General features: G+C 39.0%; 1 protein-coding gene across 3 annotated transcripts in view; it reads left to right on the forward strand.

Moving 5' to 3' along the window:
* The window catches only part of LOC119250666 (eukaryotic translation initiation factor 2 subunit 3, X-linked-like), a 61,628-nt gene that overhangs the window by 16,051 nt on the left and 32,274 nt on the right, over positions 1–13,303 (forward strand). For all 3 annotated transcript variants that reach the window (XM_054697641.1, XM_037518325.2, XM_037518326.2), the window contains 3 exons: positions 1,185–1,319; positions 2,728–2,822; positions 5,374–5,518. In XM_054697641.1, the coding sequence (XP_054553616.1) occupies positions 1,185–1,319; positions 2,728–2,822; positions 5,374–5,518 (375 nt within the window). The remainder of the gene's footprint in view (positions 1–1,184; positions 1,320–2,727; positions 2,823–5,373; positions 5,519–13,303) is intronic.

A 13,303-nucleotide genomic window follows, 5' to 3' on the forward strand; every position in this document is an offset into this window, starting at 1 on the left:
GTGAGAGAATTCACTAGAGACAGAGCGGGGAGCAGAACAGGCAGACTAACCAAAAATAGTGCTGATGGGAGCAGCGGACGAGAAAGGAGAGGTCTGCTACACCATGTGGATTTCTCCCTGGCCAGCCTGTGATAGAATCTGCACTGCAGAGGCTGCAGACGGCTTCACAGTGTGGCGCTGAACCTGCTGCACCACAAGGGATGCCCCTACTTTTTCTTTTTTAATGACATAATAGCTTCTTTATGATGATAAAAATTCTGAAGCTTCACAGATTTGCACATTCTGCATGGGCATGCACCATGCTAATCTATGTTGTTCCTGCTTTAAAGTATGTGCTTCAAAGCAAGCGCCAGTCAAAATTTTTTAGAACTCTTTCTAAAAAGCGTGGGAGTAAAACAGATGAAAACTGCATTCATTTTGATGTTTGGCTATTCTGATACTGTTTATTCTCTGAGTTTTTCTTGAAGTAGGACTGATAGTGATTTAATTTTTTTTTAGACTGACTTATACATACAAGAGCTGGGGTACAGGACAAAGGTATGGGGGGTGGTGGGGATGAGAGGATTCACCAGAGACAGAGTGTGGAACAGAATAGGCAGATTGACCGAAGTACACTGCTGAGGGGAGCAGTGGGTGACTTAGGAGAGATCTGTGCCATGTGGATTGCTCCTTGGCTGGCCAGGAATCAAACTTATGCTGCAGTGGCTGCAGATAGCTTCATAGGTTGCATCTTAACTCTTGCACCACCAGGGAGGCCCAAATTTGTTTAATTTTTAATGTCCCTTTCTTTAAAACATTTGGGCAAGATATGACTTATGTTATATTTGAACATAAGGAGCAAACCTTGCTCTAGCAATCTTTGATAAGCAGATGGTCTGAAATGTATTTTACGTGTCATTGGAAATCTTTCGAACTAGTGATGCTAGCATTTTATTTCTTTAACACTTAAAAATGATTATTTTTTTAATCTTTTTGTTATGTTTATTTACATAATTTCATAATTTTTCACTTCAAGAGAATAGTGTCCCCTTTCAAAGGGAAAAAAAATACTGTCATCTTCCTAAATTGAACATTCACTCTCCACATGTTGGTGGTATTTAGATAGCAATTGTGATCTTAACCATTGTTTTATGTAAGAAATTGAACACTTTCTGTAAAACTAACAAATTTTGATTGTCATACAGGTACAGTAGCAGAAGGCGCTCCCATTATTCCAATTTCTGCTCAGCTGAAATACAATATTGAAGTGGTGTGTGAGTATATTGTAAAGAAAATTCCTGTACCTTTAAGAGACTTTACTTCAGAACCCCGGCTTATTGGTAAGGATTGGCTTTATGAAGACAGTGCATTTCATTTTCAGCTTCGTGGCATGAAAAGGTTTATACATTATATTAAAGTAGACTAATTCCTAAATTGTCATTTCTATGCTAAATTGGATAAGAAATAGGATCCTGAGTAAAATACAAGTGTTAAACATTTTTCCTGTGAATAAGGTTTATCATGTAATTGAGATTAGAGAAATATATTTTTTTCAATCAAGAACAGGATATTCGAGCTGCTATACAGATGATATGGGAATGCTTCAATGAAGATTTTTATTTTCCCTTAATTAGGTTTATAATAATCATCGTAATAGTATAATTTGATTTGTTTGAGGTTCTTGTGTACAAATTACTAGAAGCCTCTCCAGAACATTTTACATTACTGCTTTTTTATCCAGGCCTCGTATGTGGTTTGAGAAATATTGTGATACGTTGTCTTTGTAAGAACTATTGTTACATGATTTATAAAATTCCACAATTATTTTCTAATTTTAAAAATAGGTTTTATTGGGGAAGTCCTAAAATACAGTGGTATATAAAGAAAAAATTAATTTTTCAGTACAGATGCAAACATGTTTTCCTAGCTTTCTGTCCATATAAACATGTGCACATGTACAGTCTCTTAAAAGGTGAAACATTTATTTGCTCTAAAGAGAATCCAGTACAAATCTTTTTAAATGAAAGTAATCATAGAAGTGTTTTTCCTCCCCCATTATAGTAAGGGTGAATGTTTTTCTTTGCAGTGGGTGCCATAACAAAATACCAATCACTGGGTGCCTGAAACAGTGGAAATCAATTGTGAAAGAAATTGGAGATCAGGGTATCAGCAGAGTGTTGGGTTCTTCTAAGGTCTATAATCTTGAGTTTTAGATGACCGCCATTTTACTGTAGCCTTGTGTTTTCCTCTCTTTAAATCCAAATCTCTACTTACTAGAAAGCCAGTTCAAATTGGATTATGCCCACCTCCCCTGATAAACTCTTTAAAAAACTCTCTCACTCTCTAAATAGTCACTTTCTGAGGTTTGAATATCAGCATGAATTTTGGGGAAGAACATAACTTATTCCAGAACAACTTTCTCTTTACACAGTTATATACCTAGTATTATTTAAAAAAAAAATTGGGTTTTTTTAGAATATTATTAAAAGAATTTTTTTTTTAATTATAGTTACATTGTCCTCCAAAGTATACATAAAGCATTTGCAGTCAAATTAATCAAGTTTTTCATTTTTTTGTTAGTAAGTAAGAATATGGTAAGTATTGTGAATAACATTTTACCACAGAGTGAGCTATATCATACTGGTCTCCTTTATGATAGAATTAATCAGTGTTAGAATTTGAATCAATATTTCATCTAATTAAGATAACAGTAGCTTTATATTTCTTTTCTTACCTACCCCTTCCAAGTTATTAGATCATTTGATGTCAACAAACCTGGCTGTGAAGTTGATGACCTTAAAGGGGGTGTGGCTGGTGGTAGTATTTTAAAAGGAGTATTAAAGGTAAACTGAATGTTAAATTCTTTTTTCATTTTTAAGATTTATTTATGCTTACAAGAACTGGTGTATAGGCCAGAGCTGCGGGGGATGAAAGGATGAACCAGAGACAGAGTCGGGAACAGAACAAGTGGATTGACTGAAATACACTGCTAAGGGGAGCAGCAGGAGAGGCCTGCTGCACCATGTGGGTCACTTCCCTGGTGAGGGAGCGAACTTATGCTGCAGTAGCCGTGGACAGCCTTAGAGTGCTGCATCTTAACCTCTAGTGCCACCAGGGAGTCCCTGAATGTTAAATTCTTAACCAGAAAAAAATACATGGTAAAATGGAATCTAAAATTCATATTTTTTATATTGTTTTGTTTTCTATTTTGTGTTTTTAAGATTTTATTTTTATTTATACAAGAGTTGGGGTACAGGTCAGAGGTGCGGGAGGGTGAGAAGATTCACCAGAGAAAGAACAGATAGCAGAACAGGCAGACGGACCAAAAGCATTGCTTAGGGGAGCAGCGGGTGAGAGAGGAGAGGTCTGCTGTGCCATGTGGGCATCTCCTTGGCCGGCCAGGAATCGAACCCGTGCTGCCGACAGCTCCATAGTGCTGCGCTCAACCCCCTGTGCCACCGTGGAGGCCCTGAAATAACATTTTTATTTATTGAGCACTCATTTTTAAAGTTAACTGAAATTAAAAATGGTTGTGATGCAATGATGTTAAAATCCAGAAGTGTTAGTTGATTATTAAGTCTATAAAAAAGTTAACCTGTGTATAATCTTAATTGATTTTTGACCAACTGTGTATATATGTACTGTATAGTGAGAGCTGTTCTTTTTATCAGAGCATACTTTCCCCATCAGAAACAGAAATGTGAAAGTAACAGAGTTACTTTTTTTGTTGTTCCCAGTATAAAATTCTAGTTACTGTAATTCTAGACTCAAACTTATTCACACAAATGTAATGTAATGTGTGTGTGTGTGTGTGTGTGTGTGTGTGTGTGTGTGTGTGAGAGAGAGAGAGAGCGCGAGAGAGAGACAAGAGAGGTCTGTTGCACCATATGTGTATTAGCTCCCTGTGTGAGACTTAGCTTGTATGCCACCAGGAAGGCCCTCGTCATTTTTTCTTGCTCATGTCAAAAGGGCTTTTATATATTTTATAATTTTTCTTGGAATTATGAGAAAAATAAGGACTCTTTAATTTTTATATTAAGCTTACAATATTTGTAAATAACACATTGTTGCTATACACATTCAAGTAATATTTATTTGCATTTGTGCTGTGTGCTTATATTGTTTTAAATATGGAAATTGAGTTGCTGTCCTAGCCTTTTTAGCTATTTTTATGCATTGCCATCAGCCTTGTAATTTTTTGTTGTTTACAGGTTTATCTTTATAATCTTACAGATTTATCTTTATAATCTTAGTACTGTTTTCTCTGCTTTTAAAGTTAATATATCTCTGACTTTGAAATACACAGTTTGTTTTGTATATCATTTGCGGCAGTAGAATCTAGTAGCGTTGGGATGGATCATTTCTGAATATTTCAATTGCTACATCACCTTATTAGCTGCTTCTAAGGAATTTGTTAACATTCTGCACCTCTTTATAGTTTGAACAGAATATGATTTGACTTTGCTATGTGTTTTTACATGTACATGAAAGTTTAAAAGCAGCATTTGTAATATAACAGTGTTATTAGAAAGTACAGTTCTGAACTGCCAATCAAAATCCTGTAGCTGTGCAGAAAAAATATCAACTATTTTTTGCAGAAGAACCTCATTATTTTTCTTTCCTGCTTTCCAAGCATTTCACTGTTTATTTGTTGGGGAAATGACCTCGCCTGATTGAATTACTAAAATATCTTTATCATCAGATGAATTTTTACCCTCCATAACTTCTGGAACTACTTCCATTCTTTTGAGTCCTAAGCAGTGGTAATCCTGGATTCCATCCATTGTTTTATGAGGAAGCTTCGCATTTAAATCAGCTGGATATTTTGCAGTTTCCTTTTCTGTTCCATGTCTGTACAAAAGCTACTAGGCTATATTTTTAAATATTTGTTAATATCTAATCATAGTGGGGTTTTTTTTTTATTTTTTAGGTCATATTTAACAATCAGATGATTGTGGTTTTTCTGTATTTTTAAGCTTTTTTTTTTAAGATTTATTTATTTATATAAGCTCTGGGTACAGTCAGAGCGTGGGAGGGTGAGAGAACTCACCAGAGTCAGAATGGGGAACAGTACAGAAGACTGATGAAATACACTGCTGAGGGGAGCAGCAGGCGGCAGGAGAGGTCTGCGCACCATGTGGGACCCTTGCCAGTGGCCGGGGAGACCAGGGATCAAACCGGCTCTGCAGAGGCTGCAAGCAGCGTCGCAGCCCAGCGCTCAACTGCTGCACCACCAGGGGAGGCCCTTAAGGTTTTCTTTTTAAAGTAATTGAAATCATTCTTGCAGATAAAATGAACCTCATTCCAGTTAAGCAAGCTGTCTCTTAGAACTGTTTACTTATCATCAAAATTGTGTTCTTTCAAGTATTTTAATTTCTCACTTACATGTTTCAGGTGGGCCAGGAGCTAGAAGTTCGACCTGGTATTGTTTCCAAAGATAATGGAGGAAAACTTTTGTGTAAGCCAATTTTTTCCAAAATTGTATCACTTTTTGCAGAACATAATGATCTTCAGTATGCTGCTCCAGGAGGTCTTATTGGTAAGAATTTCACTTTGATCTATAAGCTTTTATTGGTAGCTATTCATGTTAATTTTTGTGTGAAATTAGCTAACTGTATATTATGTTCCTAATTAGATATTTCAACCTTTGGGAGAAGAGAGAATCTAACCTTCACAGTTGTCAGGATTTGATTAAAGTTAGATGTATCCCAGAAATTTATAGTCTCCCTTTTTTGCTTGTTACTGGAGACAGGACCTCAAAGGTGTTTCTGAGTTAGTCTTTTGCCTAGGTTTGCTTTTGTATCTTTTGCAATTTTATAGACAAGTTTTAAGCCGTATGGGGTTGACTTTTACACATTGTGTGAGAAAGTGATCTAATTTAATTATTGTGCGTGTTGCAGTCCAGACCATTTATTTATTAAAGTGACTTTCCTTAGTCCAGTATTTTTTGTTTCTGTGTCATAGATTACTTGTCCATATGTGTAGCTTTATTTCCTGACTTTCAGTTTCCTTCCATTGTACTATTTGTTTGAGTTGCACTACTATTCTGTTTTTATTAACATGGCTTTGTAGTATAGTTTGAAGTCTGAGAGTCAAATAACGACCTCCCTGCCCTTCCCCTTTTTGATCAGCAGAAATTTAACTATTTAGGGATTTTTTATGAATCTATTTATTTATTTATTTATTTATTTATTTATTTATTTATACAAGCACTGGGTACAGTCAGAAGCACGGGAGGGTGAGAGAATTCAGCAGAGCCAGAGTGGGGAGCAGAACAGGCAGACTGACAAAATACAATGCTGAGGGGAGCAGCAGGTACGGCAGGAGAGGTCTGTCGTGCCATGTGGAACCCTCGCCAGTGACCGCGGGGGATCAAACCAGCATTGCAGAGGCTGCAAGCAGCTTCGTGCAGCCCAGTGCTCAACCACTGCGCCACCAGGGAGGCCCAATTTTTTTTTTTGTGATTTTAAATGAAATTCAGTAATATTTGTTCTGTTCTCCTCTAGGATGCCGTTGGCTTTTTATTGGAATTGCATTAAATCTTCAAATTATTTTGGGTAGGATGGCCATTTTGGTAGAGTTGATCTTTAGATTCAAGAACAGGGAATACCTTTTCATTTATGCTTTCCTTTTATTTCTTTTTACAGTGTTTCTTAGTTTTCCTTTATATAACACTTCCTTTTTTAGGTTTATTCCAAAAGTGTAATTCTTGTTGGGGACAGTACTTAAATAGGATGATTTTCTTAATTTCTCCCTCTGTGGATTGATTTTTGCATATAAGAAACCTACTGATTTTGTGTATTGATTTTGGTTTTTTTTTTTGAGATTTTCTTTTCTTTATTAATTTAAAATATTTTTTTACATTGTTGTTCATTTTTAAACAATATTTGCTTCCCCTTACGCCCTCAGGTGAAGGTCCCCATGGAGTTTCCTTCACCAGTGCACCCATGCACCATCATCTCAGTCCCCTCTGCTCTCCCTCCCTTTGATCCTTCTCCTCCTCCTCCCCTGCTGTATGTCTCTAATTTATAATTGTCCCTTTTTGCTTTGTTGTATTTTGTACTGTTATTTTTTTTTTTACACTGATGTTTTATTTCATTCCCCTATATTCCTGCTATCAGTGAAACCATCAGGTATTTTTCTTTTTCCTTCTGGCTTATTTCACTGAACATAAATCCTTCTAGTTCCATCCATGTTGCTTTTTTGATTTCTGAATAATATTCCATTGTGTATATATATGCCACATCTTCTGATCCAGCCATCTATTTTTGGGCATTTGAGTTGTTCCCACATTGTTGTTTTTTGGGTTTTTTTTTTGAAAGATTTATTTTATTTTATTCATACAAGAACTGTGGTACAGGCCAGAGGCTCAGGAGGGTGAGAGGAGTCACCAGAGACAGAGGGAACAGGCAGACTGACTAAAATCCACTGCTGAGAGGCGCAGTGGTGAGACAGGAGAGGTCTGCTTCACCATGTGGGTATCTTGCCGGCCAGCCAGGTTGGAACCTGTGCTGCAGAGGCTGCGGACAGCTTCACAGCATTGCACTCAACCACCTGCTCCACCAGCGGAGGCCCTGTCTCTGGGTTTTACCTATTGTAAATAGACATAGTTGCAATAAACATAGGTGTACAGGTGTTCTTTGGAGTCAGTGTTTTTGTGTCCTTTGGGTAGATCCCTAGTAGTGGAATTGCTGGGTCATATGGTCGCTCCAATTTCAGTAAACTGAGGAACCTCCAGACAACTTTCCATAGTGGTTGGACCAGTTTGCATTCCCACCAGCAGTGTAGGAGAGTTGCTTTTTTTTACCATATCCTTGCCAGCATTTGTTGTTGCCTTTTTTTTTTTTTTGATAAGTGCCATTCTTACTGGTGTAAGGTGGTATCTCAGTGTGATTTTGATTTTCATGTCATTTCATTGTTGACTGTGGTGACTGATTTTCTTTTTGTGGTGTGTCCTTCTCCTGCAGGCTTGCTTGGTTATTTGTATTTTTCCTTTCTCCCTGCTGATTGCTTTCTAATTGGTTCGGTGCGTTAGGATGTTGTGGTGTTGGCGGGCATCTCTTTGGATTGCTCCTTCAGGGGTGTTGAAAACTGTTTACCAGACTGAGAGCAGCAGTGGTAGGCCAAAACTACATCAGGGTGTTGATGCTGTGGCTGTGCTGCTGGGCACTGTCTCTTAGAGTTTCCTGCCTCCATATTTACTCAGTTCTAGTAGGGAATCAGTGGTGATTTTGTTCTGGTCACTAGGCGCTAGAGACCTGTACTTGATGACCTGTGCTTTCCCCTTGTAGTTTCTGAGAAATGGAGAGGAGGAGGGGAACACCTCGACACGGGCTATTGCTCATGCTGGGCGCTGTGTCTGCCCCATGTTCACCGGGTGCTGTGCCTGTGGCTGTATGCATCCCGTGCTCTGAATTCTGTGCTCTAGTTCTCAATTTCAGGGTCTCAGATCCAAATTGACAGCTGTCACCCTGTGCAGTGCCCACTGTTACTGCACTTTCCATACCCCTAATCCTTTGCCTAGCTCTGAGTTCCAGAATGGGGTCTTTCTCCACTTTTTGTTTCCCTTCTTACCTCCGTTTGCGAGCCCCACCCCTCTCAGAGCCTGAGGGTGGTTTTGGGTTCACTGGCTTCCAACTATTAAGAAGTTGGTGATTTTGTTCTGATAATTAAGTGGCTCAAGATATCTTTCCTAGTATCCTTCCAGAGCTGTGCTTTTTCCCCCTGGGTCTCCGGGGAACCGAGTGGGTGTGGCATAGAATGGCTCACAGGCATGGGATGCTGTGTTTGTCCTGTGCCGTGTGTCTTGGGGATCCCACGCCCCAAATTTCATCCTCCGGGTCTCAGTTCCGAAGCCCTCAGATCTGCGACGCTGGCAGTAGCCCACTCAGTGTCAGCAGAAATGGTGCCTTTTGCACCCTGCTCCCTGCCTGAGAGCCTGGTTTTTGTTTATTCATTGAGGGTCATTCACCTCAGTGGCAGTTCCCATGAGTCTCCCCTGGAACCAAGGTCGTGGGCGTGGGAGCCTGGGGGTGGGAGCCTGGGCGTCTATGATCTGCATATACTTTTCCACTACAATTCCCGTTCTCAGGGTGCGGTGCCTGTTCTTTCCACTCACATTCTCACTTGATCTATAGTTTCTTCTTATTGTTGTTTTGTTGTTGTTTTTCTTTCTTTGGTAGAAGTGTGTAGGCTTTGTGGAGGAGGGAGGGTAGCAGGGTTCCAAGCTTTCCTCTTTTTTCGTCCTCTTGTATGGCACCTTTCCTCTTTGGGCAGTTAGCCAGAGTTGCCCTTTTATCTTCTGTGTCCTGGTTTTTTCAGAGACCCGCCTTTTTCCCTCCCTATTAATTTATTTTTTATCGAGGACTTAACTCGCAGCATTTCCCTGCTGCCATTTTGAACCAATGTCTTGTGTGTTGGTTTTGTAACAATTCTTTGTTGTTTAGCTAATTGTCTTCATTAGTTTTAGTGTGTTTTCTATGTATATTGTGTTGTTTGTACATACTGTCATAGTATCTGTAATAATACAGCTCTACTTCTTTTCAAACTTGGATTTCTTTTTTGTTTTTCTCTTACCTAATTACTCTAGCTAGTGATACCGGAATTGTCAGGCCTAGTCTCCCAGCCTAGAACGGATCCCAGGCTGCAGGGCAGCGCTGAGCCCCAGCCACTAGACCCCACGGGTTGGTGTCTCACGAAGCCGCAGCAGGAACTTCGCAGACGCTCAGGCAAGCAAGCGAGAAGAGGCAGTTTGTTTAGAGAAAGAAAAAGTTTATTGAGGAGAAAAAGAACAGAAATAAAGTGGGACTCCCAGGCCAGGGAACCAGGCCTGGGAGGGGCAAGGAAGCGAAAGTGGAGTTGTGTCTTAAGGAATATATACCTTTTTTCCCTCATTATTCTAAAGCTCCACCAGTCTCTGTGATTGGTTAGTTCTCGTCTGTCTCACTTAATTTGCTACTGAGTGGGGATCTTCACATTCCTTATCTAACAGCTTTCTCTTTCCCCATTTGTTGCATCTTTAAATTTATGGCCCAGTGTTCTGGATGGGCATCCCTGCATTGAAGTTAATGTGTCCATAAATTAAACCACTCTCCATTTCTCCACCTCCCTTTACCACCTGAAAAAAACCAGGACTAGCATTAACAATGTTGTCCTTGGTCCTGGGATGTTTGTTTTTTCTAGTAGAATGGGTTACTTTCCCTTGGTTGTCCTTATCTCTGAAGCCTCCCTAAATTCTTCAGAGGTCCCCTCCTGCACTGTCCCTAAAACTGCCTAATTTCTAGCTTGCCCTGTGTCTCACTAGGACTTCCAATACTCTATTTGAAAGGCCAGGGTGAGATTGAACACTCTTCTCTTATATCACATGTTAGTGAGAAAGCTTTCAGTTTTCATCATTGAGAATAGGTTGTCATCTGTGTGTTTTGTTTTTTTTTTTAATAATTTAAGATATGTTCTTTTATATCCCTAGTTTTTCAAGGAATTTCATAAGTGAATGTTGAATTTTATCATATGTACTGTAGACATCTGCTAATGTGATCATCTGGTCTTTATTTTTCTTTTTGTTGATGTGGTGTATTACATGAATTGATTTTCAGATGTTGAATCATCTTGTGTCTTGGGTGTGGTGTATAATGCTTTTGATGCACATTGGATTCAGTTTGCTAAGATTTTGTTGCGGATTTTAGCATCTGTATTTATAAGGGTGATATGCTTGTAGATTTCTTCTTTTGTTGTATTGTTGATGGTTTTGGTAATGTGTATTGTTGGCATGATAAAATATATTTGAAAGTACTCTTTTTAAATTTTATTTAATTTTGTATATACTCTACATCATTCTTCTTTTTTGTACAGTGCATGCTTTCTCCTCTCAGGTGTAGTCCCTCCAAATTTCCATCACCAATTCACTCATGTACCATCACCAAAGTAAGAACACATTCCCTCCCCCCTTTGAATCCCTCTCCCTCTCCCTTACCCTCCCATGCAGACTGCCTCTAATAATAGTTGCTTGTCAATTTTTTTTTAATTTATAATTATTTTTTTTTCTGGTACCTTATTTCGTTCCCCTACCTTCACCTGTAAGTGAAACATTCTGATATTATTCTTTTTCCTTCTGGCTTATTTCACCAAGCATAATCCCATCCAGGTACATCCATTTTGCTACAAAGCCTATGAGTTTATGTTTTTTGATTGCTGAATATTTGCCACATCTTCTGCTCCAGTCATCTATTTTGGGGCATTTGGATTGTTTCCATAACTTACCTATTGTAAATAGTGCTACAATTAAAATAGTGGTACAGGTGTCCTTTTGAATTAATGATTTTGTGTCCTTTGGGTACATCCCTAGGGGTGGATTTGCTGGGTCGTACAGAAGCTCCATTTTTAGTACACACAGCTTTCCATAGAGGTTGGACCAGATTGCATTCCCACCAGGAGTATAGGAGAGTTCCTTTTTCTCTACATCCTCAGCAACATTTGTTGTTTTCTGTTTTTTTACTGTTATTCTCGCTGGTGTAAGGTGGTATATGTGAGGTTTTGATTTGCATTTCCATGATTTTAAGATTATATTTTCTCTTATAATTGCTTTTGCTGTGTCCCATACATTCTGGAGAGTTGTGTCTTCATTACCATTCATTTGAAGGTATTATTTTAGTTTCTTCTTTGATCACCTCATTGATTCAGTGGTCTTCCTGTAGTGCGGGTTTCAATCTTCATGAGGGAAGAGGATTTCCTGCTGCCTTTTCATAATTTATTTTCAGTTTGACACCTTTATGATCAGAGATGATAGTTGGTATGATTTTGATCTTAGTGTGTCTGTTGATGTTTGCCTTGTGTCCAGTATGTGATCAATCCTGGAGAATGATCTATATGTGCTTGAGAAAAATGGGTACTCAGATTTTTTTTTTTAAAGATTTATTTATTTATGCACACAAGAGCTGGGGTTTAGGCCAGAGATGCATGGAGTGAGAGGATTCACCAGACACAGAGTGGGAACAGAACAGCAGACTGACTGAAATACATTGCTGAGGGGAGCAGTGGGGAGACAGTAGAGGTCTGCTGCGCCATGTGGTTTCTCCCTGGCCGGCCAGGGATCAAACTCGTGCTGCAGAGGCTGCGGATTGCTTCAGAGTGTGGTGCTTAACCCCTTGCGCCACCAGGGAGGCCCCCGGTACTTAGATTTTTTTGGGTGCAGTGTCCCATAGCTGTGTTTAAGCCCATGAGGTTGATATCCTTATTTAGAGCTCTAGTGTCCTCATTTATTGTTTGTCTCATTGATCTGTCCACTAATGAGAGTGATGTGTTGAAGTCTTCTACTGCATTTGTATTTTTTCTAATGTATGTTTTCAGATATGATAATTGTCTGTTATATTTTGGTGTTCTTCATTTGGTGAGTATATGTTGATGAGCATTGTCTTCCTGATGTAGTGTCCCCGTAATCACAACATAGTGACCATCTATGTCTCTTTACTTTTTTTTTTTTTAAGATTTATTTATTTATTTATACAAGCACTGGGTACAGTCAGAGCGCAGGAGGATGAGAGAATTCACCAGAGCCAGAGCAGGGAACAGAACAGGCAGACTGATGAAATACACTGCTGAGGGGAGCAGCGGGCGCAGCAGGAGAGGTCTGTGCACCATGTGGGACCCTCGCTGGCAGCCAGGGATCGAACCTGCACTGCAGAGGCTGCAGGCAGCTTCTTAGCCCAGCGCTCAACTGCTGCGCCACCTGGGGAGGACCTGTCTCTTTACTTTTTTTAGTTTGAAGTCTGTTTTATCTAATATAAATATAGCTGTCCCTGCCTTCTTTTTTGGTCCATTTGCTTGTATAATTGTTTTTCAACCTTTTATTTTGGATCTATATTTATATTTTGCAGTTTAATGTGATTCCTGCAGACAGCAAAAGGTTGGGTTTTGTTTTTTAATCCATCCTGCTTTTCTGTGTCTTTTATTGGTGAGTTTCGTACATTTACATAGAGTTAATATTGATACACTAGCATCTGTATTGGCCGTTGTTTGCCTTTTTATGATTCTATTCCTTACCTTATTCTGTTCTTCATGTTCATTTCTTTGTTGGTTTTGGCTTTAGGGTTTCTTACATTTTGGAGTGGGGGGGTTAAGAGTAATTAATTTGTGGAGATTTTGTTTATCTGATGTTTTTATTTTTCGTTCATAGAGGAGGAAGAGCTTTCTGGGTTAGAGTATTCTTGATTGGAATTTGTTGAGTTGGAGTTTGTTAATTATGCACCTCCATTCTCTTCTTGTCCATAGTGTATCTTTAGAGAAGTTTGATGTCAGCCTATTTTCATTATTTTTTTCTGTCTTGGAC

Source organism: Talpa occidentalis, unplaced genomic scaffold (genome assembly GCF_014898055.3).
Source record: "Talpa occidentalis isolate TD23 unplaced genomic scaffold, MPIMG_talOcc4v2.1 talOcc4.18, whole genome shotgun sequence".
NCBI lineage: Eukaryota > Metazoa > Chordata > Mammalia > Eulipotyphla > Talpidae > Talpa > Talpa occidentalis.